The 24,871-nt window shown below is 44.8% G+C and overlaps 3 protein-coding genes across 9 annotated transcripts in view; 1 reads left to right on the top strand and 2 right to left on the bottom strand.

The window, feature by feature from the left end:
• The window catches only part of Su(var)3-3 (lysine-specific histone demethylase Su(var)3-3), a 181,471-nt gene extending 167,708 nt beyond the window's left edge, over positions 1 to 13,763 (bottom strand). For both annotated transcript variants that reach the window (XM_033470137.2, XM_033470139.2), the window contains exons 1-11: positions 13,683 to 13,763; positions 12,085 to 12,220; positions 11,337 to 11,565; positions 11,116 to 11,267; positions 10,868 to 11,029; positions 10,691 to 10,807; positions 10,439 to 10,615; positions 10,100 to 10,363; positions 9,878 to 10,015; positions 9,742 to 9,815; positions 9,513 to 9,661 (exon numbers count right to left, since the gene is read on the bottom strand). In XM_033470137.2, the coding sequence (XP_033326028.2) occupies positions 9,513 to 9,661; positions 9,742 to 9,815; positions 9,878 to 10,015; positions 10,100 to 10,363; positions 10,439 to 10,615; positions 10,691 to 10,807; positions 10,868 to 11,029; positions 11,116 to 11,267; positions 11,337 to 11,565; positions 12,085 to 12,108 (1,486 nt within the window). In that variant the 5' untranslated portion in view covers positions 12,109 to 12,220; positions 13,683 to 13,763. The remainder of the gene's footprint in view (positions 1 to 9,512; positions 9,662 to 9,741; positions 9,816 to 9,877; positions 10,016 to 10,099; positions 10,364 to 10,438; positions 10,616 to 10,690; positions 10,808 to 10,867; positions 11,030 to 11,115; positions 11,268 to 11,336; positions 11,566 to 12,084; positions 12,221 to 13,682) is intronic.
• On the top strand, positions 12,478 to 15,065 carry LOC117220298 (ATP synthase subunit s, mitochondrial). 2 transcript variants are annotated; one of them, XM_033470141.2, is made up of 7 exons: positions 12,478 to 12,640; positions 12,712 to 12,800; positions 13,002 to 13,207; positions 13,275 to 13,437; positions 13,503 to 13,591; positions 13,696 to 14,017; positions 14,092 to 14,216. In XM_033470141.2, the coding sequence occupies exons 1-6, from the start codon at positions 12,629 to 12,631 to the stop codon at positions 13,755 to 13,757; spliced, it is 621 nt and encodes a 206-aa protein (XP_033326032.2). In that variant the 5' UTR covers positions 12,478 to 12,628; the 3' UTR covers positions 13,758 to 14,017; positions 14,092 to 14,216. The 2 variants fall into 2 exon arrangements, with proteins under 2 accessions (XP_033326032.2, XP_076380995.1); XM_076524880.1 differs by lacking the exons at positions 12,478 to 12,640; positions 12,712 to 12,800; positions 13,002 to 13,207; positions 13,275 to 13,437; positions 13,503 to 13,591 and adding an exon at positions 14,282 to 15,065 and having other exon boundaries at positions 13,780 to 14,017; positions 14,092 to 14,160.
• Positions 14,911 to 24,871, bottom strand: part of Sulf1 (Extracellular sulfatase Sulf1) — a 122,877-nt gene continuing 112,916 nt past the window's right edge. For 3 of the 5 annotated variants that reach the window (XM_033470131.2, XM_033470132.2, XM_033470133.2), the window contains exons 7-17: positions 23,378 to 23,488; positions 22,954 to 23,246; positions 20,891 to 21,232; positions 20,358 to 20,541; positions 20,035 to 20,263; positions 19,794 to 19,973; positions 18,761 to 19,730; positions 18,279 to 18,686; positions 16,788 to 16,979; positions 16,619 to 16,706; positions 14,911 to 16,317 (exon numbers count right to left, since the gene is read on the bottom strand). In XM_033470131.2, the coding sequence (XP_033326022.2) occupies positions 16,227 to 16,317; positions 16,619 to 16,706; positions 16,788 to 16,979; positions 18,279 to 18,686; positions 18,761 to 19,730; positions 19,794 to 19,973; positions 20,035 to 20,263; positions 20,358 to 20,541; positions 20,891 to 21,232; positions 22,954 to 23,246; positions 23,378 to 23,488 (3,088 nt within the window). In that variant the 3' untranslated portion in view covers positions 14,911 to 16,226. The remainder of the gene's footprint in view (positions 16,318 to 16,618; positions 16,707 to 16,787; positions 16,980 to 18,278; positions 18,687 to 18,760; positions 19,731 to 19,793; positions 19,974 to 20,034; positions 20,264 to 20,357; positions 20,542 to 20,890; positions 21,233 to 22,953; positions 23,247 to 23,377; positions 23,489 to 24,871) is intronic. The other 2 variants (XM_033470134.2, XM_033470135.2) reach the window with 2 other exon arrangements.

Raw genomic sequence — 24,871 nt, 5'->3', positions numbered from 1 at the left:
AGTCCGAGTCTGAGTCCGAGACCGAGTCTGTAGTGTGTGCCCCGGCCTTGTGTACCCGGCCGTCCTCCAACTGCCAATTCGAGTCCTCCCCTTGGACCAATTTCATCGAACTGACTTCCTCGGAAGGCTCGTCCCCTGACACTCGAATTATCCGGATAACTTAAGCCCTCCGTTACGACCCGCCGCGGACCCTACCGGCCAATAAGCGCCGAGGGATGCCCGCGGAACCTCTAATCAAGACGGTAGAAACGAGTCTAATTAAAACCGGGTCGGCACGGAGAAACGAATCGCAAATGACTCTCCATATAAACAGAACCGCGCGGTCTTATTCCCATCGGAACTTACGAGGGATGCTTCCGATCTGTTCGATCTCGATGCGATCCGGTATCGCAGTTTGCCTGCGTTTCGTAGCTCGGCATTGTTACCGTTAAATGGTTCGTCTTGTAATTGGACTGCGGACTTTATGCGTTTATGAGAAAAATAGATAGTACGAATGCAAACGCGGTAAAGACATTTAATGAATTTACAATTACTGTTACAGGCCCTACAGCAAGCTAGAATTATTAAGGAGAGAAATGAATGCGTACGCAGTTATTGGATTTAGCAATCGCGGCAGACAGTTTTCATTTTGCATAAAACTCCGCGCTCTACTATAGAGAGTGATCCAATAACTTTGTTCATTAATACATCTTTCGATTAATTAAAGGAAATGCTCTACCATTTCACTAATATACGATGGATATAACGCTATCATCGGGTAATTATTAAAAATCTAGTATAATGAAGGAAGCTACCATACTATGTTACTAACACATCCGTACTGGATGACTTAATATAGAGTGGTCGGTTGCGTTGACGTAAATGCGAAGCTTTCAATTAAACAGATTTAATTTATGCAAATGAACGATGCTCGAGGTAGTCACATTCGAAGCTTATTATCTCCTCCTAGCGATCTAGCTATTTTTCAATTCCTTTCTAATGAAAGTGTTTCAAGTCTTTCGACGTTTTATCAATTTTGTAAACGAATGACTAAAACAAACGAATCGATATTTGTTTTATTTAAGTTATCTATTAAAACTCCAAGTGACGAAAATCAACCCCTAAAATTTCTTGAAAAGTTAAGTGTCACAGTAAATGGTATTTCAACTCCTTTTCACTATGCAACACCATAGTGAAATTCGTGTTAAACGTGTCTCATCGTCCCATTTATAATCGATAGGGTACATGTACATCGAGTTTAGCTACAAACAAACTGCAAAGCTCCGTGAAAATGCCTATCTACGGTCGCACCGAATCCGGAGAAAACAATATTTCTCTGATCGGAAGATTCCCCAACAATAATTAAACTTCTCGTCGACAAAGAAGCTATCGCGTAAATTTCACAGACACTGGAGGGTGAGCATCGCGCGAGCGTTTCGCGGCTCGAACGAAAACTCGCAGAGCATGAGCCGTGGAAGCAGTTGCTCTCGCAGCAGGAGCCATCGGAGCTAGGAGTTTATTAGGTATCGAAGCTGCGGGTTCGAGCGTCCCGCGACAATCGACTCTCGTCTTCCATCTCCTTTCCGCCCCGGCCGAGTGGGAGAAATATTTCAAAGTAATCACTAATCCATAGACGCCCACGCGTCCACAGTTTTCCATGTACCGGCTGTCCTCCTAGATGAATAATCGGATAGGCGGGCGTAACGAGCTGTTTTCGTATTTCTCGTGTAGCCTCCACCCACAGTCTTCGAGGGGACATCCTCGAAAAGCTTGTCGCCAGACGGCGGCGGCGGGGCCGGGGTCCGAGCGTCTACACGCGGGAATCGGGTCGCAACGATGATTGATGAGCCCGGCCCGCCTAATTGAGAACGAAATTCGGTACGAATAACTCGCACCGGTGACACGCACACACGCGATATATCTGGTACATCGTGTCCGAGGGGTGAGTTTGAGAGCGGCGAGACGGGGAAGGAGAGAGATAGAGAGGAAGACAGAAAGCGGGAAAAAGAGAGAGAGAGAGGGAGGGAGAGCGAGATAGGACACGCATAAATACACGAGAGAGCTTGCAGCCCGAGCGGGCACGGCCGATGACAGATTGGCAACACGGTTCTACAAAGTACGGAGGGGAAATAATTCGTCGACTCGACAACTTCATGACCCCTGAAGTTACTCTTTCCAGCGAGACCACGTTACAGTGCACCTATCGGCGCAGCGAGCTTGCCCGGCGTCAAGGAAATCCAGCCAGCGAGCGAGCGGGCGAGCGGTCCGCCTGGAAATTTAAACGCGTCATGGGGACGATCTACGCGTGTACCCTCGCATAGCTTTGTTATCGGCGCGAATGCATCCACGGGGCCCGCGCGCATAAATAAGCCCCGGTGTGACGTCGCTCGGAAGTTGATTAACCCACGTGCCGCGCGGCACCGCGCGAAGATACTTAATCGCAGGCGAGTGACGCGTTGTCCGCTCTTAACGCGAGCCTTCCCGGAGAGAGCCGGAGCGGAGCCTGTGCTCGGCCGCGGTCCGAGGCGGCTTATAAGCGGAGCATTTTCACCGAGCGAATGAAGTTGCCTCGATAAATAAAGCGGATTAGAGGTAATTGAGAACGACTGAAGGGTCTATACGCCTTTCTCGTTAGCCGCGGGAACGATTCAATTACAACCGGATTGGCCACGATTTTCCGGGCTCCCGCGTTATTAATCAATGGCCGGCACCCGGTGTCCGTCGATCTTGAGAACCTCTGCCGGCCCGGGCGCCTACGCTTGATTCGGGTATATCATGATCTAATGCACCGTGCAACGACCTAATTACGGTTCGACCGCGAGCGGGCACATTTCATGCTGACACGCGCCGTTCCCGGCTAAGCAGACTCTATCATCCGGTTTGCTAGCCGATCTCTAATTAGGGGTTACCCTGCAACCGAATTGACCGGTTCCAAATAAACCTGATCAAATATGCCGCACCTAAACAACCAGCCCCGACGGCTGCGTAAACCGGAGACGGATTGCTTTCTAGGGCACTGATCTAGCAAGGTCGAGGGCAAAATTGCCACGCCCACTCAGCAGTCTGTACGAGTCGAGTAAGATTGATTGGCTTCTATCGCTTTCTCTGCCGTTGTTTGCGCTAAAACGCCGCGCGGAGAACACTTGTTGCGTGCTCGGATCCGGAGATTGCCCTGTGGGGCACTGGCCTGGGCTCTTTCGAGATTGGGAACAAAGGAGACACGCCCACCTAGGCCAAGAACTGCAGGGAGGGAGGGACGATAATCTTCTATCTCGTTCTCTGATTTAAGAGCTATTTGCTTTCTGCGATATCGTTTGCTTCTGGGCAAAGAGCGATCCGAGATTCATTCTTTGCGAGAAACGATGTCGTTTTCGTAAAAATACCCGAACTACCGATTGTTAGGAACTCCCATCTTCATTAATCACCGCGGATCATAAATTATTTAAGAGCAAGTTCCTAAGGTTTTAATTAATCGTTCTAGAACGAATGTTGGCATATTGATAACATTAGTATGTAATTTGATGATGTTCGAACAGAAGATTAAGATACATTATTCATTTCTCACATGATTGAAGCGTTTGATACAAGATCTAATTCTCCAAAGAAACATTTCTGACGCTCCATAAAGTGTTAAGCTTCGCGAAGGACTTCATCCAATAATAAATAGTTCAACTTCCATAGCCTCAAGACACTTCTACAAGCTCATGTTTCATACACTGATAAAATGGTAAATACACTGATAAAATAAGTCCTTGCCGACTGCGCCAACTTAGACAATATTCGAATAAATGCAAAGACATTACAAAACGTCAATTGACTAATTTCCTTGAGATACACGTTCATTCCGTACATTATCGGTACACAAACGCATAGCTGTATTCATCATTAAGAGTCTCTAGGCAATGTCTATGGCGAAATTGGAAGAGCCTGGCAACGAATCCAGGACGCTGAATCGCAACGCGATACAACGAGTACAGGGACAGGAGTTCGCGAGAGGCGAAGAAGAATACGGGGTCGAGAGAAAAGAACGAGAACCGGGAAGGTTGGATGGGTATCGGTGACGCGGTCAGTCAGGAAGACTTAATCCCGGTGCGCGCGCGCGCGCGTGTCGGCGGACCATTTGTTTCGAGGGTGAGGAATGCCCGGCGCTAAGAAATCGGCCGGTCGACGCTTCACCGGGCGATAGGTGACGTTAAGAAGAGAAATCACGCGCGGATCGACGACGGGCACCGAGAGGAGCCGTATCCCCAACCCCAGATAGACTATATCGACAAGGTACCCTACCGCGTCGCCGACACGAGGAGCACTGTAAATGGTAAAGGCACGGACATCGGAGCACCGGAGAGAAAGAAAGAGAGAAAGGGAGCGAGTGAGGAAGAGAAAGAGAAAGAGAAAGAGAGAGAAAGAGAGAGAGAGAGAGAGAAAGAGACACGAGGGGAGAGGTGTGTAGCGATCGCGGTTGTGTGGTTGCCAAGCCGCGTGTGCACAGATAGGCCGAAAGTGGTCATGGGAAAGGTATCGGTGCGTTAAGGCCAAGACTGGATTCCGCGGGGCGAGGCCGGCTCGTTGGCGGGTAGGAGTGTACAAGGTCTTCGATACCTCGTAAATTACCACTCGAGGCCCCCTCTCGGTCCCCCCCCCCCCACCCTCCCATCGTGCTGCCATCGAGCTCTCGGCTCAACTAATGTTAAGCTGCCTACGTTTTCGTCCTGTCGGGGAAACACTGGCCGTCCGAGAGAGGAGCGTCTCTCTCCTTCCTTCGTTCCCCGGTGTTTCTCGCAGGATCGTTGAAACCAACCCTCTCCGAAAAAACACTGGCGACGCGGCACCACGTTTCGACACATTCTATTTTACACTCTTTTTCGAAGGAGATCCTCCTTGCTCTTCCTTTCTCGCTATCTCGGTCTCTCTTTCCTCGCCAAATGAGCCGATCGAGGCCCCGGGACCCGTCCACCGTTTATTTCCAGGCCTCCGGTGAACACCGGTCGGAATCGATCGGAGATCGAAAGCGAAAGCTCATTAAGGCGCACCCGGGTTTGTATATTCTTCCCCCGAATATTCCTCGGTTCGTAAATTTTCTGACGGCCGAACGTTATTGGGAAACACGAGACGCGCGGCGCGGCGGGCTCGGCTGCCTACACCGGCCACGAAGGCCCGCGATCCTTAACAGCATCCTGATTCCGATCTCCGGCTAGGGGAATACGCCCGGGCCTAGATATTCCGGATTCCATTCTTCCCGTTATTGTCCGCCGACCGCGGTAAATATTTCCCCGGCGGGCTTAATACGCGTTTAACGCTCGTTAATGCGCCCAGCCGGTTGGCTAAACGCGCATTTGTCAGCGTCTCTGATCGCCGGCGATACTTCACTTTCGAACGCTCCGACTTTTTCGGACTGTCGTGCTCCAATATCTGATTGTTACCTCTGTTCGTTTTAGCTTTTACTCGCTGCGACAACCACGGTCGACGTTTCACCTTTTAGTCCTTTAATTACGGCTGACGTCAATGCTCGACGAATCGTAAATTTCATGGAACACCGCTGTCGCCAATAAGCGATTTTAAGATACACACATCGTATAAAGTTTTATCATCTACCCTATTACTTTCCAGACGAGTTTGCCGTCAGCATCTCGCTGGATTTGCAATTCAAAGAGACTGAGAAAACAATTTAGGCAGATTGATGGCGATAGCGAACGATGAGGCAATATTTTTCGGCAGTGATGTAAACGCGAGTACGAGCATGTATTCCTTTCTCGGAGGACCCGTTTCGGCGAGGGGTTAAACCGGGTAAAACGTTCGATCGTCAACTCGAAAATTCATCTACACGACGAACACGATGCTACCAGAAACGCTTCAACCTTTCGCCCGACCCACATTTTTCCAACTTCGTTTGCTGGTGTCTGAGCGCCCCGACCCGGAGGTAAAAGTTCGATGTTGACGTATTTGTTCGGCGAAAAAACCGCAAATTGATTCGAGGAACAAACGTTAAACGCTCAACAAGCCAATCAAGTTATCCACCGTGTAACTACGCTCGGCTCATAGAATGTCCATTATCCGGATAGAACATTATTGAACAATTTCAGCAACGCAGCCAGCAACGAGCCAACGATTCGTCTTCCTCGAGGATTTTATAGCCGCCTTAAAAGTCACGCGGCGAGGACTCAATCGGACTTATCCGATTAAAGCCGGCTATCGTCGCGGTGACATTACATTTCCAGGACCGTGGGCCGGGCGGAGGGCGGGGGAGGGTCCGAATGAAATTTCCCGAAAAATGCGAGTGGACGAAACTGCGACGACGTTTATTCGGCCGCGAACGTGCGTAACCATGTTCCCGCGAGTCGCCGGGGACGTTCGGGGGGATCCGAGAGGATCGGCGAGGCTCGCGTGAAGTCGACTTTACGACAATATAATTTTGGTAGCGACACACCGACGGCGTGGAATGCGACGATCGGAGTCAACGAACGGTATAGAAGTCTTCGATACGTCGTAAATGGCCCATCTCGCCCGTCCCCTTTACCGGCCTGTATCCCGGTTCTCCATCTCGTTCGAGTACGCCGCGAGTAGCCATACACGCATAACATCGGGTCCAGCCTACGTTTTCGTCCTACCAGCCCGCGAGACTGACAACGAACGACCGAAAAACACTGGCGACGCGGCCGGACCGACGAACAAAGCTCGGTAACTCTCTGGTATACGAGCGGAATCGTCGTCGGCCGGATGGGTCGGTCTACGACGAGGACGACGGGAACGTACATTCCACGGTTTTAGTACCGAATCTTGACCGACGTGGCCGTGTAGCGGATCCCTCGATCGAGACGAAAACAATATACACGAAATGGAATGATGGCGTTCCCGTGTCAAACACGGGGGAAACGAAACGTCGAGTAGGAAAGAGGCGGGAACCGGTGTGTGTCTCTGCGAGCCGAGGAGACACAGCTCCGCTGAGTAGTTGTCTTCTCGGAGAATGAAGTTCGAGGAAATCTCGGAGAGCGAGATCTAAGCGGGGTGACGAACGGATCAGCGATAAAAAAACAAGAAAAATAGCGCGCGTATTGGTCGGCGACATTCAAAGCAGAAAAAGTATCTCAAAGAATATTTCAGCCTAAACGGTTTTCGGTCAGCGGCTATTAACCCTGTGCAGCGGGATTCGTTTGAAACCGAGAAGGAACCGATGGTCCGTAAAAGCGGAGCGCAGGACCGCGATGAAGAGCCCGAGGAGAACGCTCGGGGAGAGAACCGATTACATCGGCGGATCGGGGCCCCGACTTTCGACCGGGTATTCACCAGAGAGAGCCTATTGTTGTGCTTAATTTAGCGTTAAATTGTTTACATCTCATTAATCGCCGGGAAGAACCTTGCGGGCAGACCGTCATGATCATCGATGCACGTCAGTCATGGACCGTGGGCATCGCTTTAATTTCGAATTGACCACCATGCCCGGGGCCCCGTGTTGTACCGGGCCCCCAGTCCCTCCCCGCCCCTCGCTTCTCCCAAAACACCCCCTCCTCCTACCGAACAACGAACTACATCTCGCGTGTCTCCTGTTTCACCGTGTGCAAGACGAAGGGAACGGAGTAGTCCCGACTCGAGTCCATCGGGGCCCGGGAGTCCACCGTCGCCGTCGTTCCACCGCGCTCCACTGCGTCGTGGGCCCGACGAACGACAGTGGAGCAATATTGGAACTCGAGCTCCACTCGACCGGTTCGTTCGTTCACTGTCAGTCGAGTGCACTTCGCGGTAGCGACACACGCAGCCACGTTGTTCCGCCGGTCGACCGATACAAAACGTCCACCTTGAACCGACTCGCTCGAGAGTAGCCTCTCTATTAACCCCGCGTTTACCGTTTGTTAACCGTGCATGCTATTACACCGACCGATTTTTCACGCAGAACGCTGACTCCTTGCGCTGTGCTCGCCGAGAGCTGCGCATAACTGCCGCAACGAGATTCCCCGTTCATCTAGACTGTCGCAATTTTTATTGAAATGTGAAATGTATCGGATCATTTGGTAATCGTGACCTTAATTAACCAGTGAGGACCTAGGGAGGACCTAGTTCTAGGTCTAAGCTAGTGGTGGTAACTTCAACGTTAAAAGAATCGAAACCACGTCTGAGACGTGGGTGTTACTTTGATACAAGAAAAAAGTTCGCGTACCATACAGAAATGATGATAGATTGATTCTTAACGTGATCGTAACAGAATCTATATGTAGAGAAATACGAATTTAAGTGGTTATCAAACAGAGAGAGAGAGAGAGAGAGAGAGAGAGCGAAGTAAAATAAGTGTTCACAATTGTCGTCATAATCAAACTTTCCGCATGCAATAACACGAATCCAACCGTGCAGTGTCTACATATCCGAGCACCTTCGCTTTCTAGTCATTGTAACAGATCTACTATTGTCTCTCACGATTTTCTGTAACCGCGTGTCTGCGCATGCACGATTATTGCTAACAGAAGAAGTTCAGACGGGCGAATATCGTGTTTCCACTGTAGGCAACGATGGTTTGAAGGTCGCTGATGGACTAACCCCACGAGCTAGCCCTATCTGCAGTTTCTCGCGTAACAGTCGCCGCAAATATAGGAAACCGTCCGCGATTAGATACGACATAGTGAATGGCTCAAAGAAACTTAGACCACTCCCAACTCGGTTATCAGGTACAATACAGCCCTAATACGCGAGCACGGGATTGAATAGGTAGTATCCCGATGAACAGAGCGTTTCCCAGCTACCGATGGAAACCGAGACCAGCCCCGAGATTACACCCGGAAGTGGCGAACAGTTTTAACTGGCCGCGGAGTGCTTCAGGTAGTATCGGAATGCCAATTATTTCCGGGAAGCTTTAGCTTAATGTAAATAGTTGGCGGCGGAGAGCGATTCGGGGAAGGTTAAACCCGCGGCCGTAATCGTGTAACCGCCGCCGATCGCCGGTCGCCGTGGACCTCGTCGACAAGCGTAAAATACGAAACCGCTTGATTATCTGCAGTCATAATTCCTCGTCGCGTTCGTTTTTGTTAACGCATTAGTAGACCCGAGCGCGCGGGCAACACGCGATGATCATAGGTATAATTTCACATAATGAGAACTCCGGTAACCGATCGGTTAGGGGATACACTACCGCGACTATCTACACGGAATCTCATGCTATCGGCTTTCAATAAGGTTGATAAAGTCAACCGCGCTCGCGCGCTTGCGGCCGCAAAGCGAGAGACCGTCCGACGCCTGTAAAGGAGATGCAACCCGCGAATAATTCACCCGTTATCTAAACCATCTACCGGCTGGTTAAGCAATTTCTCGAGAACGTCGATATAATGCAGCGCCTGCACGCGTTCGCGGGCGAATGCGCCGCGGATCACGCACGAAATTAGAATGTCTTCGCGGGTTCCGCACGGACGCAACCGCCGCTTCGATCAATAATAATGCCGGGCAATTTAATCGGCCGCTCGAGATCGATCCGAATCACTTTCGCCGCGCAGCCGAGCGCTAATTTAATGGGCCGATCTCCAGCGGATTGTATAATATGTTGTAGAACTATCTACCTGTTAGATGACTGCCGGTGAACTCGAAGTCGTCGTCCTGGTCCCAGTGCTTCAGGCTAAGGTTCGAAAGCGATGTCGCATTAGCGAATTCCAGATTAGCGAAGTGCCAGTCAAGAATCTGACGATCCTTGGAGGATAGGTATACGTCGCTGTGAATTGCGAAAGTGTCCCCTTAATGGCGGGCTCGCGTGAAACAATCGCATCAATAATCGGGCGAACTATGACTTACCTGGGAGGGGAAGCTTCCAATTCCTGCAGCTTGGCCTCGATCTCCTTCTGCTGCTCGGCCAGCTGATCCCACTCCTAAGGCAAAGCGAATAAACACTTAGCTTCAAATATTCCGGTTGCGTAAATGTTATTCGTACCTTGCATGCGTTGTGAAGGTCGCGCAACTTCGAACGTAACACAAACTCCTGCGTGATATCGCGCGTCTGAAGTTTGCTTTCGGTCATCTCTTTGTACTGTTTATTTAGCTCCACTAAACGGTCCATGATTGCTATCATCTGTAACGTAAACGTGACCACGCGGTTCGTATAATAAGCTCGAAAGATTTCAATAAACACGTAGGTGCAATGGAAGATAGTTACTCTGTGTTGATTGGTGATGAGCCGCCCCTGGAGCGACAACACTGAACGCAAGTGGGCCACTTGACGTTGTTTAACACCCTGTTCTTGTAAACGTATCACCCACTCTAATGCTTGACCTAACGAGACTGGCCGCGTGTTACCGCTCTGACCTGTGGCACCGGTGCTACCCACATAATTAAAATCTAATTGGTGCGAAAGGTATGACGTCGCCTCCAGTAGTCTATTAAATTCTCTCTCTACCATTTCATCTTTGTCTTTCGGAACCTGATCGGAACGATTGGATTTATTATTTTGTAAGGCTTAATTATGATCAATTTGTGGATAGATAATTTTATTTACCGTTTGTCCGTCGCTTTCGTATAAAGGGCACTTTTGGCGAATTTTATGAAGCTCCATGTTAATTTGTTTGCTGAGGGTCGTTACAGGATTCCCACCTAATCCTGTGACCACCATGGCACCTAGATCTGCTATGTATGAAGATTTACGGAACGTTGCGATGCGACCACCAACTCGATCCTGTAAAATACGGAATTTAATCAAATAACGTGTCTGTATTTAATAGGTAAGTATTGAAAATATTGTAATAATTACCCTAGCCTCCAGTACTATTACTTCTAAACCGAATTGCTGCATCTGCTGAGCTGCGGCTAAACCGGCGATACCGGCTCCTATCACTATTACTTTACCTACCTTCTTCGTAGGTAATGGCTGAAAGATTATGATGCATTAATACATTTCCAGTATTATGTAGCTATTCATTATACTTACTTTTAATCGTTTGAATACACCGAAATTTATGAAACCATGTCTTTCCAAAAATGCATGAATTCTTCGTGCCAACACTGTATCACTGTTATATGGCGGTTCTATTGCAGGTAATGCATTTTCAACGATTAATTGCTGTTTTGCATTTTCCAACCATAACTGTAACTAAAGTAAGCAAGATAATTTGTAAGAAAGCTTTAAAGTTCAAAATATTTGTAGCTTTGTCAATTATTTATAGCTGAATGACTTACAAGCCTATTCCTAATATGCAGAAATACTTTCTGTGTTTGTGGTGGTCCACCTGAAACATCTGGGAAACAAGCAGCCTCTGTAGAAGTTAATTTATCGAAAGGAAGACGACTCTGAAATGCTGCTCCTTCTAATCCATTTAATAATTCTTTCACTGTAATCACAAATGTACATTAAACTCTTCTTATGGAATGAAAAATATTTTCTTAAAAGATATATTTACCATGTGGATCTTCGTGATCACTGTCTTGCTCATCTTCCTCTTTAACTTCTAACTTTGCTGCCGATGATGTAGGGGCAGCTTGTGGTATGGGAATCTCAGATTCTTTCTTAACTTCGGGCACAGGTTTTTTCTCTGGTGTCACAAGACCAGTTTTAGATTTCTCCGATGTGTCAGATGCATTTTCATCTTCCAACTGATTATACTTCTCTTCCATTTCTCTATATTCCACCTATATAAAAATAGGTGTGATAGAAAGAACTACTAATATAGTTATCAATACAAATACTTTTAATCATAGATCATTGGTAAATCAAGTTTAACAAGGCAGTAGAAATCTACTTTGACATATAGGTTAAACACCTCTAACTCAATTTATGACATAAAAGTTCCATAAAACACTTACATTTTGACTCGTACGGATCATGTATAAATCAATTGGAATACTTAAAGCTTATGACTACCTGTCATAAAGGTACAAATAAAAAATAATGGGTTTAATCAAAACATAACCTAGTATAGTTGTTTACAACACTAAAACGTGTACCCTGGCTACGCACAAACTCTAGATTGACATGTTTTCTTGAATGACAGTTTATCAGAGATCGTAGGAAAATAAACAGAAGTCTAATATTGTGTGTAATATTTCAGAATATAAAATCTCAAACATTGACCATAATAGTTTCTGTGAAAATAACCTTCAAAATCAAATAACATTTATATTAATCTTGAGTGACACAACAAAACATACCTTCGCCCTTTTTCTTCGACTCATATCGCTGCTGTGTTGTTGGCTTCCCTCAAAATGTAATTTCTGCTGAACGAATTTACACAAGTTTGTTTTGACTCTTCAAACCGGCGGCACATACAATTATGAAAGCCAGAAACTACGAAGAACATAGAATGCAACATACAACGATTGTTGGAATCATAGTTCGTCGACGACATCTGGAGGGAACAATGTCTACATACTTTGAATAAACTCTAGCGGGAATTCCTCTAATTTCTAGCCATTGTTCTTAACTTGATAGTTTCCACATGTATCCGTAAATAAAGTATAAACGCAAGGAAATATAAATCTCTTGTTATTCTTGCGGGAATTTTACCACAGGTGAAATATAATTTCTTTATCTGACTGAATTGTGCTACCACCTATCGGAGCACTGGTACTTAATCTTGCGCAATTTATGTACGTTGATACAACGTAAATGTTAAATCTAAATCGTTAAATGTGACTTACACTTCAGTAATGTAAGCCGAACGGATGAGATAGGTTGAAATAAACAACGAAGAAAATGACATTATACGTATGACTAAAAACGAAATGCGTTTATCATATATTCATCAGAAATTTCTAATGTAATTTATTTCTTTGCAGGCTCTGGGCAGATTAAATTCCTCTGTACAGCACTGCACAAGACATCAACACAAATCCATCTTTTACTGGCTTACTGTTGCATTTAATAGGTATCATATTGAATTATTGCTAAACACCTAACCCTGTGGAGATTGTTGTGCATTTTAGAAATCTATGGAAAGTAATTTCAAATCTGTTACAATATTAACAATAAGTTGTGTAGTTTGTTAATATTAAACTTTATTAACTCTGTAGAATTAATGTGCAAGACAATAAAGCAATTTTGCAATAGAAAAATTTATTTTTTTAAGTGTTAATGAAGAGCGTAGAAAACAACTTGGTCCTGATATTTCTTGTGCAGAATGGCTCCTGCGAAATGGAGCATTTGTCAAGTGGAAAGACTCTCCAGAAGAAATAACAGATTATAATGCGCTACCAACAACATATGCTAATTATAAAATTGAAGTTGTTAATGCTATAGATGCTGGAATTAGTTATGTTGGATTTCCACACTTTGGTGGGTGTTGTTTAAGATTGTGTTTGCATAAGAGTTATTAATATATTCATTTGACCTATTATATTAGAGGGATGCAAACATATAAAGACAATAAAGTTGGATAACTGTAGATATATAAATGACAAGGCTATATCAATGCTACCTATACTAGAAAGTTCACTTACTCAAGTATTGCTACTGAACTTGAAAAGTATTACTGATGATGGGTTACGGGAATTAAAAAATCTCAAGTATGCACAGTAAATCGGATATTGACGATTTTTGTATTCTAATTAATTGCACATATTGTTTCCAGAAATTTGGAGGAAATAGATCTTCAAGGACTATCATATGTTGAAAATCTGGAGGCTGTTTGTGCAGAAATCAAGGCAGCTCTACCCAAATGTAATATTCGTATTCATTGAATGCGTTGTAACAAATTCCGTATGAAATTTACTGTAAAATAGAATGTACTAATTAAAATAAACAAGCTTACATATTACTTTCAGCAAATGCACCGTATTTTTCACCGCAATTGAAATCGACACCGAAACTTATTGTTAGTCTTTGATTCGTCACCGAAACCGGAAGTAGTCCGTTTAAATTCCTTCAGCGGAAGTGACGAAATCGGCGATGAAATTAAAGTTCAAATGTTACTCGTCCTGTGTCGCTGCACGTCATATGTTGTTCGAAGTTTGAAATTGTTCCGAAAGTGTTGTACTTTGATGTTGAGGAGATTTAAACCTTTCTTTTACTTACAAATTTACGAATTTCATCAATATGTCGCAACAAATGAACATTCTATGTTGTTGTTCTTGCAGTATGTATCAGGTAAGTAATATAGTTCCTAAAATTGTAGCTTTGGTTCACAATTTCAAATGTTTCATCTAGGATGTATTTTCTAGGTTCACATAGTCAAGAAAGCAAAGAAATGGCAATGTAAAATATGTAACACGAAGCAAACCTTCAGACGCGTGAGTTAATTATTATTTTACGAATTCATTTATTGTGTTTTCACAGTCATTTTATAGTGGAGACCAAAGCAGAATGTTTGATTTAATCAATCACAAAATAACGGTCGGCCAATGTTCTTAGATTTTTTTCCAAGGATCGGGCAAAGATTGTCGCATTCAGGTTCAAAAATTGAACGCCATGAAAGAAAATGAGGATCAATCGTATCCATCATTCGAAATGGCTACTAACTCATATGACAGTCAACACAATGATTATACCGATGAACCTAGATTGAAGGTACCTGAAAATAAATGGGCAAAGTATTTGGATACTTCTGATGAAGGTCTATTTAATAGTGTGCAAACTGCAGATTATCAACAAGTTAATGAAACAACTGATGATTCTCTAAACTTGTCTAATGATAACGCATCGTGTGGATGTTCTCAAAATAGTCATTCTTTCTACCACAATGATTCTCAACAGAATGCTAGTTCCAATGATGAAGAAGAATCTGATAATCTTGTAAAACAAGAAATATATCATATTGCATCGGATACAAAGAATGATAGTGAAAGTCGAAATTCTAAAAACAATGATCTGGAGAAAACAGTAGATGCAACAAATATTTTTGATGATAATGAGGATTTTGACCTTGCCATTGATTTTTAAGTTTTTCATGTTTCTGTAATTTTTAATTAACGAATCTAGCTTATTATTAGCTTAATTATTATTCGATATCTTCAATTTGGTATTGATTGAAACACAGGCGATTGTTTGGACAGTATTTATTTGTTTATTTCACATGATTTAAATACATTGTTTTAATTTCAAAATCTTGAAGATATCCTCAGAATACTAACTGAGAACCTAGTACATAACACAGACATACAATTGTAAAAAAATAAAATGCTAATGGATACAGTTACGCGGTAGTTTTATTCAAACAATATACAATTTCTGTTTGGGGCAAGATTATGTATTGTCTAAAAAATCTCGTTAATTCGTTAAGTGATTACATCCAATTCGATAGAGTGCATAGGTCCATCAGCATTCCATTTTTTCTCGTAGAGACTGTTAGGTGTAGCAACCACAAAAAGTTGTCGTGTTGCTTCTAGTAAGACAGGAGAGATTGCGCTCGGCATTTTTAATTCAAGTATAAACAGTCTTAGCGTTGTATACGTTCAGACAGTGGCTGGAGTTGCTTTCTGCTCTCTATTTTTATTCTGTCTGTACAGAGCGAAGGTCAAAGACGTCGGCAAAGAATAGTAGTGATGATCGTAAGACATTTTATGGCAGTGCATGGCGGGAGCAATGTTCGTTCTTTTTTTCTTTTAATTTTGCACTGTCTGTGGGCAATAGAAATGTTAAAAGTATGGCAGCTGCACTGGAATAAATGGTTCACGATCGTATGATAGTGTAGAGACTGTTCTCACGAGTTTAGGCAAAGAATGTTTTTCTTTTTGGCAGGACAATTTCGCTATTATTGTGTTTGTTATTTCGTTGTGCGTATCAGTCCACAGTCAAGAATCCAAATTCGAAGTGCCCTAATTACGGTAGACCCGAATTCTTTCTTCCCTCTGGACAACCTACTGTCCAACCTACTGTCACCTACTTTCGGTTGACCGATATTTTAAAATTGCTCTAAATTTCATTAGGCAAAGTGTCGATACAAATGATCTGTTTCTCCTTACAATAGAGACCTAAAGAGACGGCGGATAAATAAATTATTATAAAAAATATCTGCTATTAAGTAAAAAAAAAGGATCGTCGTCGGATTGTTTCTTTCGTTCTTTTTTTCTTTCATTTGTTCGTCATGTGCATCGACGAGACGTTACAATTTCACGGTGAAGAACAGTATAATAATGTCGTTTGAAAAAATCTGCGCGTCGCTCGGATCATAAGCTCCGGCTCTAATGGAATCAAAACGTTCGTCAATTAAATATATCACGTTTCCGTTTCCTTTCAATTAAATATCACTAAATAAATTACGTTATTAAATGCATCGCGAGAATTAATTAATATACATCTAAGGCAATGCATCGCGGATCCTTCGGCAACACATTCGAAAGAGAAACAAATGAACCAATCAGTACTGGTGTCTGTGCCGCCGGAAGTTCACTGTGTCCTGGTGATGCCTCATACTGCTCTGCCAGCTTCGACTGCGTCTGTTCCAAACACTGTCCAACAAGAAAGCAAAAACACTGCAGATACTCCCCGACGAATTATATTATCGTCTGCCACGCTACTCTTCTACAACCTTGGCAGAAAGTATTTCCAGCATTCAGCTTTATAAACGATAAAAACAAATGTAATTTTTAACATGATTCTCGTCGCTTGAAGCACCGAAGGGCATTCAAATTCTTCATCATGCTATTCTAGTTCTAATTCCACATACGTATACTCCGTTTTTTCCAACAACTCTGAATTCTTGCTGCCAGGGGTGACACTTAGCGTTAGCCTAAAGCTAAACGGACTTACTTTTGCAACTTTTTTCGTCTCTTATTAGGCGGACTACCGAGTTCACTTTCACGAATAATTTGCAAAGCTGACGGTACAAACATATCCTCTAGAGAAATACGAACAACATGAGATCAGCGATCATGAGAGAAAACCTGTTGCTTGGTTTAAGGATTAGTCGAGTTCTTACCGAACGTGTTCACGTATTTTCTCTTCGAAATTAATCTCTGATGTTGCTGGGGCTGTGGCATGGCCTCCTTTGCGCTCCCAACAGTGCAGTCCCTCGTACCTTTGCATCCTCTCAGGTGCTCCAGCTGATCGTGAAGGTAGGACCGTTCGAGCGGGGTTAACGATGACAATCTGTTCCATTGTTCGAATGGATCTGCGTGAAAAATAACGGAAAGCCTCAAAGCCACGATAAATCGATTAAACATAGGATGCAAGAGAATACAGTCCTACAACCACGTCTGAGATACATGATGAGATAATCGGGCTAAAAATGAAAGCCGTAGGTGTCAGTCGGGTCAAATATGAACATAACTAGTTAGGCTCGCATTAGAATAGGAGATAAGTGATTTTAAGTTTTTTGTTCTCGCTTGTTTTGTAAAGCTATAAGCGCATAAACGTTTATAGTATCTTGAACAATGGCCTTTCGGGTCCCTGTGCTAGACCTACGCCTATGTGATTTATCGCTGCGTCGATGCTGAGGTTCGACGGAAGACAACACAAAATGGCCTGTTTGGGTCTGAGTCAGGTAAGAAAAATCGCGGAGCTGCAAGGTACGTGATCAACCGCAACGACCGTCGATGGTCAAGTTCTGCGTCGAATCGTGGCATGTGGCTTCCGAATTGAGTTCGAAAAGTGGCAAAAAATTAGAAATAAAAAAGTTGAGTCACCATTTTTATTCTAGCATTACCATGCATTCGCATTAATGTACACCGAGTGTCTGGCGATTACCGTTTTCAGTTCCGAGCCCCGGGCCTTCTAGGGGGAATTTACTGTATGTCCTTAATTGTTTAATTAGTAGCTAAAAGAGATGTTGTAGTGTGATGCAATGTAATTTCTGCCGCGGTTTAAGGATTTATAGTCGATACGCCTGGGAGTTTTAGCGGTCAGTAGGCCTTCGGTTAAAATATAACTGGAACCGTTTTAAGCTAAACGAGTAACATAAAAACAAGACACAAAAAACTTAACGAAACAACGTGGGAGTGTAGAAGATGTAATGTCCCATGTGCCAAAATGTTTCGAAAGATACTGACGATTGAAGGCTATTAATTTACTGTAAATTGTTATAAATTGGAATTAAAACTTATTAGAACCTATAAAATTATAGAACTATTAAAACTTATAATAAATCTTTTTTGTCTTTCGAAATTATTTATCAAACACCTTACAAAATTAAAATAGTTGTACCATAGACACGTATTTTGATTCCGTTCGAACTCGGGCAACAATATTGAATTACTGTTTTGAGACAATTGATTAACCAGAAACTACGTGTACCGACAACAACTTCTGCAGGGTTACCCTCACCGTATTACAAATTTCATGATTCCCAATGCTCTGACAATTCTCATCCTTTAAACGTATACTCGTCAATATGTTCGGTGCTAGACTTTAATTAACCAATAATCCTGTATCTCCTCAAACAGGGTTCAAAGTTGCTCGGCGACTAACTTACCGATCCTCAGATTGTAGAACGTGACCAGACCGGTGGTGAACTCGCAGTAAAGGAAATTATGCGTCGCGTTGATGGTACGAAGGCATGAGTAGGTGTTGTTGTTGGCGTTCGTACAGGAACAGAACGGGCCGGCGCTCCACAAGGGAGCAGTCCGCCAATGATCATTATCGTGCTCGAAACAATTCATTTTCTCGGTCAAGCACTCCTTCTCGAGCTTGGCCTTCTTCCTCAATTTCCTCTCCTTCTTCTTCAAACGCTCCTTCTTCAGTCTTCTCCTCTCCTCGCGGGCGATCTCCTTCTCGTCCTTCTTCGTGAACGTGTCCGGCTCGCAGTAGCACTTGTGGCGAGCTTCCAGGGGATTGTTCAGCAGCGGCGGCAGCCGTCTGTTGCTCGACAGATCTATAACATCTTTCGTTTAAAGAAGATACATTCGGTTAACGGGTCATCGAAGACACCTTGTTTTACTGAAATCGATCACCAACCTTGCCTGTTCTTCCTATCGGGCGACTCCAAAATGGTCACGTCTATCCTAGAGGGGCCAAGGTTCGCAGATGTCCTGTTCCTGTGAAGCTTGGGAACCTTCCTCGCTGGAGAGACCGTGATAGGAGTCGTCATCGGCGTCGTGGACAGGGTGGAAGGCAAGGTGTCTGTCCTAGAACGATCCTCGGTGGCTATTTTAACGAAAACAGGATTTGTCCTCTGCGGTTCGGTAGATTCTGCGCGATTAGAAGCGTCTGATCCAGTCTGCGAGTCGATTTCCGTAATGGTCTCCCGGTTGAAGTCGTTCGTGGTTCCCAGGGTGCTCGAAGTCTCCCTTTGGACCGTTGTTTCCTTCATGGTGGTGGTGGGAACGGTGGTGTACCTACTCGGATGGAACTGAGTGCTCTGAACTGTCGTCGTGCTCTGCGCGGTCACGGTTGTTCTCACTGTTTCGCTGATATTGACCGGCGACACCTCGTCGTGGACGCTGTTCGTGAACAGTGTGTTGTTCCTGCGATGATGATGGAGCTTCCTGCGCCGCTGAGGCTTGTCATCGTCAACTTCCGTGCGATTGTTGGCGGGGTCCTTTATTTTCTGACGACGGGGCAACCTCTTCGGCTTGGTCGTCGTAGACAGGGTCGTGGCGATCGACTCTGTCGTGGTGAACGGCTCGCTCTCGGTAGTCTCCGCGAAGGTGACAGTGATTCTAGGCCTATCTGTGGTCTCTGTAGTTGCGATCCTCTCCTCGGTAACTTGGTCGAGCTTCGGAGTGGATCGGGCAGTGGTGGTCGTGGGGTTCGTGGTACTCGCGTGCTCGTGTTTCTTGTGATGACGGTTCGCGTGAGGCTTCGGCGTGTGGTGATGCGGCTTCGGGGTGTCCTTGGTGTCTTTCGCGACCTTGGCGTCCTCCATAGCCTCCTCCGGGTCGGGAATAAAGTGGGGCCGCTTGATCATCAAGTGACGCTTGATTTCCTAGAAAGAATGCCGCGATGGGAACGATGCAAGCGAGACACAACGGTGGTCGAGATTACTCACTCTCAGAGTCTCCAGCTGCATCCTCATCTGCCTTATCTGCTGCTCGATCTCTCTCCTAGAGATGCGCCACTCGTTCGGGTCTTGATAGACGGTCTCCGAGCAGTTCACTCCGCCCTGGGGAAGGACCGAACACTTCGGTGGCAGTGTTTTCCTCGTTTCCGAGTGACGAGCTTGGGTCGCCTAAGAGGACAACATCGTTCAGTCTCGGAGAATCATTAAACATTTATAGCGGCGAGAGTACCTTCAAGTCGTGCAGCTCTTCTTCTATGCTCTCCATGATCTTGGTAACGTGTTCCACGGTGTCCTTCTTAGCCACGCTCCTCCGTATCCTCCTGTGCCTCCGAACAACGTCCTCGATGTTCAACCGACCCGTCACCACCTTGTCCAAGCTGGGATCAAAGTCGTCCATCGAGTAGTCCATCAAGGTATCAAACTTTAGCTTCTCGTTGGCGAGCGTGCGATTACTAAACCTGAAGACATTAAACATTTAACATTAAACGTTCATTGAACATCGATAGCATGTTTTATAAGCTATGAGTGAGTAGCTTTTTAAATGATCTGTACCCGGACATGAAGCTCGCGTATTCTTTTCGCACATCCCTGGCCAACTGATTCAGTTCGATCAAGAAATCCTCGTCATCTTCCTCATCTATGGCGCGGCGGTCCCGTCCCCCGTCATTATGGTCAACCGCATCCTCATTCGTATCTTGACGATCTTCGCTGGCTTCGTCCGAGACGTCTCGCTTGCCTGCAAAAATCGCGAACGACCGTTTAGGTCATAAAAGCATCTTTAGGAAGAGCAATGAAAATTTGCACCATTTTATATTGGACTCGAATTTAGAGCTGACATGAAAATTTTAAATACCGAGAAGAAGAAAAAATGCACTGAACTCTCTTTTGCAACAGCAGTAACCTTTGCCTGCAGTTTTATATGTTAGAAGGCAGACTTGATATCGCCAGTACGACGACATTTGTTTTGAGCGGGGTAAAAGAATTTAACTACCACTTTCGCCAACTAAGTGTCCAGGGAACTGTTATTTTATTGGTCAGTGTTGGGGTTCCGTTAGGCAAGATCGTTGATTAAAAACTTTTAGTACCTCGTCTGGCGAAGTACCTGGCCACGTCGGCGTAGCTATCCGTTCTCCTATCTCGGCTAACGCTGTATCGATGCCCGTCGTAATCATTCGACTCCAACCTGGTGTAGACCACGCCATTCGGCGTGAAACACGCGCATTTTTTCGAAATCCGCCGCGGCGGGGCCGCGTATTTGCATTTGTGCCTTCGCCAACGGTTGCCGTCCCTCTCGCACCGCCATTTTTGGCCCATCACACAGTTCGCCTGGGCTTCCGGGCGTGAACACTCGATCGCCAGACGCTCGTGCTTCGCCGAATAAGTCGAGTGCACTGGATGCACTCTGTTGTCCAAATGAGGATCCGCGCCTGAAGGAATCAGACATATTTCTTGATTATTTGGAAAGAGGCTCGTCTTTATTTCCGATTACAAAATATAATAAATAGTGGATCCGGTTATTGTGGGATGACCAATTTCTGTGCCTATGACATAATCAACTTTTTATTTATCAAATAAGATGTATAAGAATTTCTTATTCATAAAGAAACAAAGTAAAAGAATAAAAAGATATAATATGACTTATTCGATAAATATAAAGATAATTAGGCCCGGAAACAAAGCAAGGGCGCAGCAATTGGTTCGTCGGTGTGCATTCTTTTATTTTCTTTATCTTTACCAATTTCCTAAAAATGGAAGTCCGCAATTATTTCGTTGCGATTCACCCGAGGGCTGAACAAATCAAAATTAATGACTTATTTCGAATGGAAATGAAATCTGTTTTCAGTTTTTGATTTTCCAAAACAAATTTCGCGAACGGACTCCGCAATCCGGAGTACGATCGGTCTCTAAAAGAACGAAAACCATTTGCACCTGGATTTAAACGGACTATGTTAGGTGCGATCTCGGAAACGATCTGGTTTACGACGCGGCGCACGGCGTCAGTTCGGCGCTGGTCTACGAGGACGAAAGTGATGGCACGGTTTTATGAAGGGAACACGGGCCAATAAAACGGGATTAGAGCTGATCGTTGCGTAAATCCCAGCGAAGAGCCTGGGCTGGTGATTTATGTCCGAAATGGAACCCGGGCCCTTTCCGTCGCGATAATCCGGCCGAATAAGATTTCACTTAACCGCGGCTATCGCCCCGACCATCGTCAGCGTCTTCGCATGATCCACCATTTCCCGAACCGAACTATCTTCTATACTTCAAAATCAGTTTCATTCAAACGAACGTCGATCAACCGTCTAATTAAACTTTCGCAAGATCCGAGATCGTCAATATCCTGATACACGGAAACAACTTTCGATCAAAGTCCGGAGATTTTCATATCCGCCCCCGCGGTTTCCAACTTGTCAGAAGCGTCACAACGCGGCTAAACCAGTTAAGACCCACTTAATCCCGCCGACAGCTTCGCAAATCCGCGCTTAACGTAATTTATTCATTGTGCGATTGGATCATGACGTGAGATTGCCGCACTCGAAGAGTAGACTGGGTTTATTGCCGCGAAAAGGTCAGCGCGACATCGCTTTACAGGAGTGGAAACGAGGTCCCTGGCAGATAGAGAAACTGTGAAAACTCTCGCCAGCAAATATTTCATCTGCAGAGGATAATCGTGTTAGGTCATGACCTAACTGACGTGACCTAACAAATCGTTGTTGTTCAAAAGGCAAAGCATATTTGATGGTTGCGTTCAAATTGCCAACGAGACATCTTGGAATCTAGCCTGAACTTGGTCGCAGACAGAAATCGATAGATTACGGATCTGTGTGCAAAATAAAATCTTGTCCTCAATTGCAACGAACAGAAACGGACACGAATATGGAATATGGGGACGAAACGGTATTCCGTAATAGATGCATGCTTGAACTTTACTATCATACTCTATTAAATAAATATTTCAAAATTCAGTACGTTATCTACTACGTACATCAGTCTATCGAACAATAGTACAATTGCGCAAAAACAAGACTTTTCAGTTGGAATAAAATCGATGTTGAAAAGCGTTCCATAATAGGTACTTTTACCTTTGAACTACTGTTTCGGATCGACTACAACGATCTCGTTAGCGCTGCTTAGAAATTAGCCTTACTTGAATCATCGATGACGGAGTCCTCGAAGTCCTCGTCCTCGGAGATGTCCTGGTCGCTGCCGGTGTCGTTCTCCAGGAACCGGTGCTCCGGTTCGTGCTCGACTTCCGGATCGGCCGAGGTCTCCTCTTCCTCTTCCGGCGTGGCGTTCGCGTGTTGTTTCGCGATGGTAGCGTTCTGCTTCCTGGCCTCTCTAGCTTTCGCTTCGGCGATCGATTCCGGCGTTTCCCGGCGTCCCGACGACTCGATCAGGAAGGTGTCCGGCCATTTGAATTTTGATCTGCGCCCGTGTTTACTGAAAACCGAACAAGCTCTGTCTGTTCCCATTCCCATTCCCGCCGTCGCCGGGTTCGATCGTTCTGCGGATTTTTCACGGGCCAACCGTTTTTTCGGCCTCGCGAACAGGAATTGGCAATGTATACTCACTTCTGGAAAAGTTTCTTGAAAGAACGACCGTCCATCTGCGGCGGCGTCTCGACGCCGGCTATGTCCAGGAACGTCGGCGCCAGGTCGATGTTCAAAACTATGTCGTCTACGCTGCAACGTCATATAGATGCTTTATCGTAATCCAATATTGGAGGTTCTTCCCTCGCCCAACCCGTCCCACACATCCCCCGCGGGGTAAATACCGAACTCCCACCTCGCGAGCATATTCGCCCTGCGAGTGTCCCGGCATTTTCAACCCGACGAATTTCCTCCCAGTTTTTCTCGGGCCCGTTCGTAATATATCCCGCGATTCATGGCGCCGCAATATAGACCAACGTTTACTTGCTCGTCCGAAAAAAAACCCGTCGAATTTCATCCGCTTTTTTGAAATTCTGCGCGTAGCGCCGGGACAATGAAATTCCAACGGTTTCCACAAATATGGATTTTTTTTCACCGAAGAATAATCGTTCAATTCAGAGAAACAATTCTTTCGGCACTATCATTAGCTAGGCATCTTTTAGGACTGAACGTAATCGTGCTAATTTTACGTTTCCTAAAAGAATAATTTCGTCGGAATTATACGGCTACGTAGAAAGAAGATCCTATTATCGTTCTGAAAACTTTTAAGAAGTTATTGCAGCTGTAACATGTAGACTGCAAAGTTTATGTATTTCTTAACGTCTATATTTGTAGAAATGTAACAAAATTGCAATATTAACCCTTAGCGCTCCGTTGACTCCGCTATGGAGACATCCCTCATTTGTTCCGTAAATCCGAAGGCTCTGCTGCGGAGCCCAATATTTTTAGCGCGATTACACTGAAGACGCTATGTTTTTGTCGACGTTGGAAATTGTTATTTGTAGTGAAAACGTGCTTAGCGTGTGTACCATTACGATTAAAACATTTTTTGCCCATTTTTATACTTAGCAACATAAAATGAATCAAATCAAACGCTTTCACAAGGACGTGTAATCTTTACCGCTCAGAATAACTTTCTTTATCTCAGGCGCTTTGCTCCAAAAATGTGCCGGAAATGCTGGTAGGTAGTACTCGAGAAACGCGTGGAGCGCTCTCTAAGGGTTGATCACAGTTAATGAAACCTCAAGTTCACTTCATTGTGATCAGGGATCTCGTGATCAGCGATAGAAATTTACTCCATTTTTCTCTAACAAAAAGAAATCTTGCCAAAAAGATAATGATTTCATAGATTGATTTCCACGTGCAACAGTGGCGCAAATATCAATAGCTTAGTATATCACTTTAGAAAGTTACTGCAATTGTGATAATCGAATCCATCAGGGATCTCGTGATCAGCGATAGAAATTTTCTCCATTTTTCTCCAACAAAAAGAAATCTTTCCCAAAAGATAATGATTTCATAGATTGATTTCCACGTGCAACAGTGGCGCAAATATCAATAGCTTAGTATATCACTTTAGAAAGTTACTGCAATTGTGATAATCGAATCCATCAGGGATCACGTGATAGCGATAGA

Source organism: Megalopta genalis, chromosome 10 (assembly GCF_051020955.1).
Source record: "Megalopta genalis isolate 19385.01 chromosome 10, iyMegGena1_principal, whole genome shotgun sequence".
In the NCBI taxonomy this organism is placed as follows: domain Eukaryota; kingdom Metazoa; phylum Arthropoda; class Insecta; order Hymenoptera; family Halictidae; genus Megalopta; species Megalopta genalis.
The sequence above is the reverse complement of the archived record's forward strand: the minus strand, read 5'-3'. Positions and strand labels throughout refer to the sequence as shown.

What these genes read in the sequence shown, in the direction of transcription:
- LOC117220298 (XM_076524880.1), top strand. Translation starts at nt 13,967, where the DNA reads ATGTCGCAACAAATGAACATTCTATGTTGTTGTTCTTGCAGTATGTAT. An exon ending in GTTCTTGCAGTATGTATCAG is followed by an intron (nt 14,018 to 14,091) that starts GTAAGTAATATA and finishes TGTATTTTCTAG; the next exon opens with GTTCACATAGTCAAGAAAGC. An exon ending in CGAAGCAAACCTTCAGACGC is followed by an intron (nt 14,161 to 14,281) that starts GTGAGTTAATTA and finishes CAATGTTCTTAG; the next exon opens with ATTTTTTTCCAAGGATCGGG.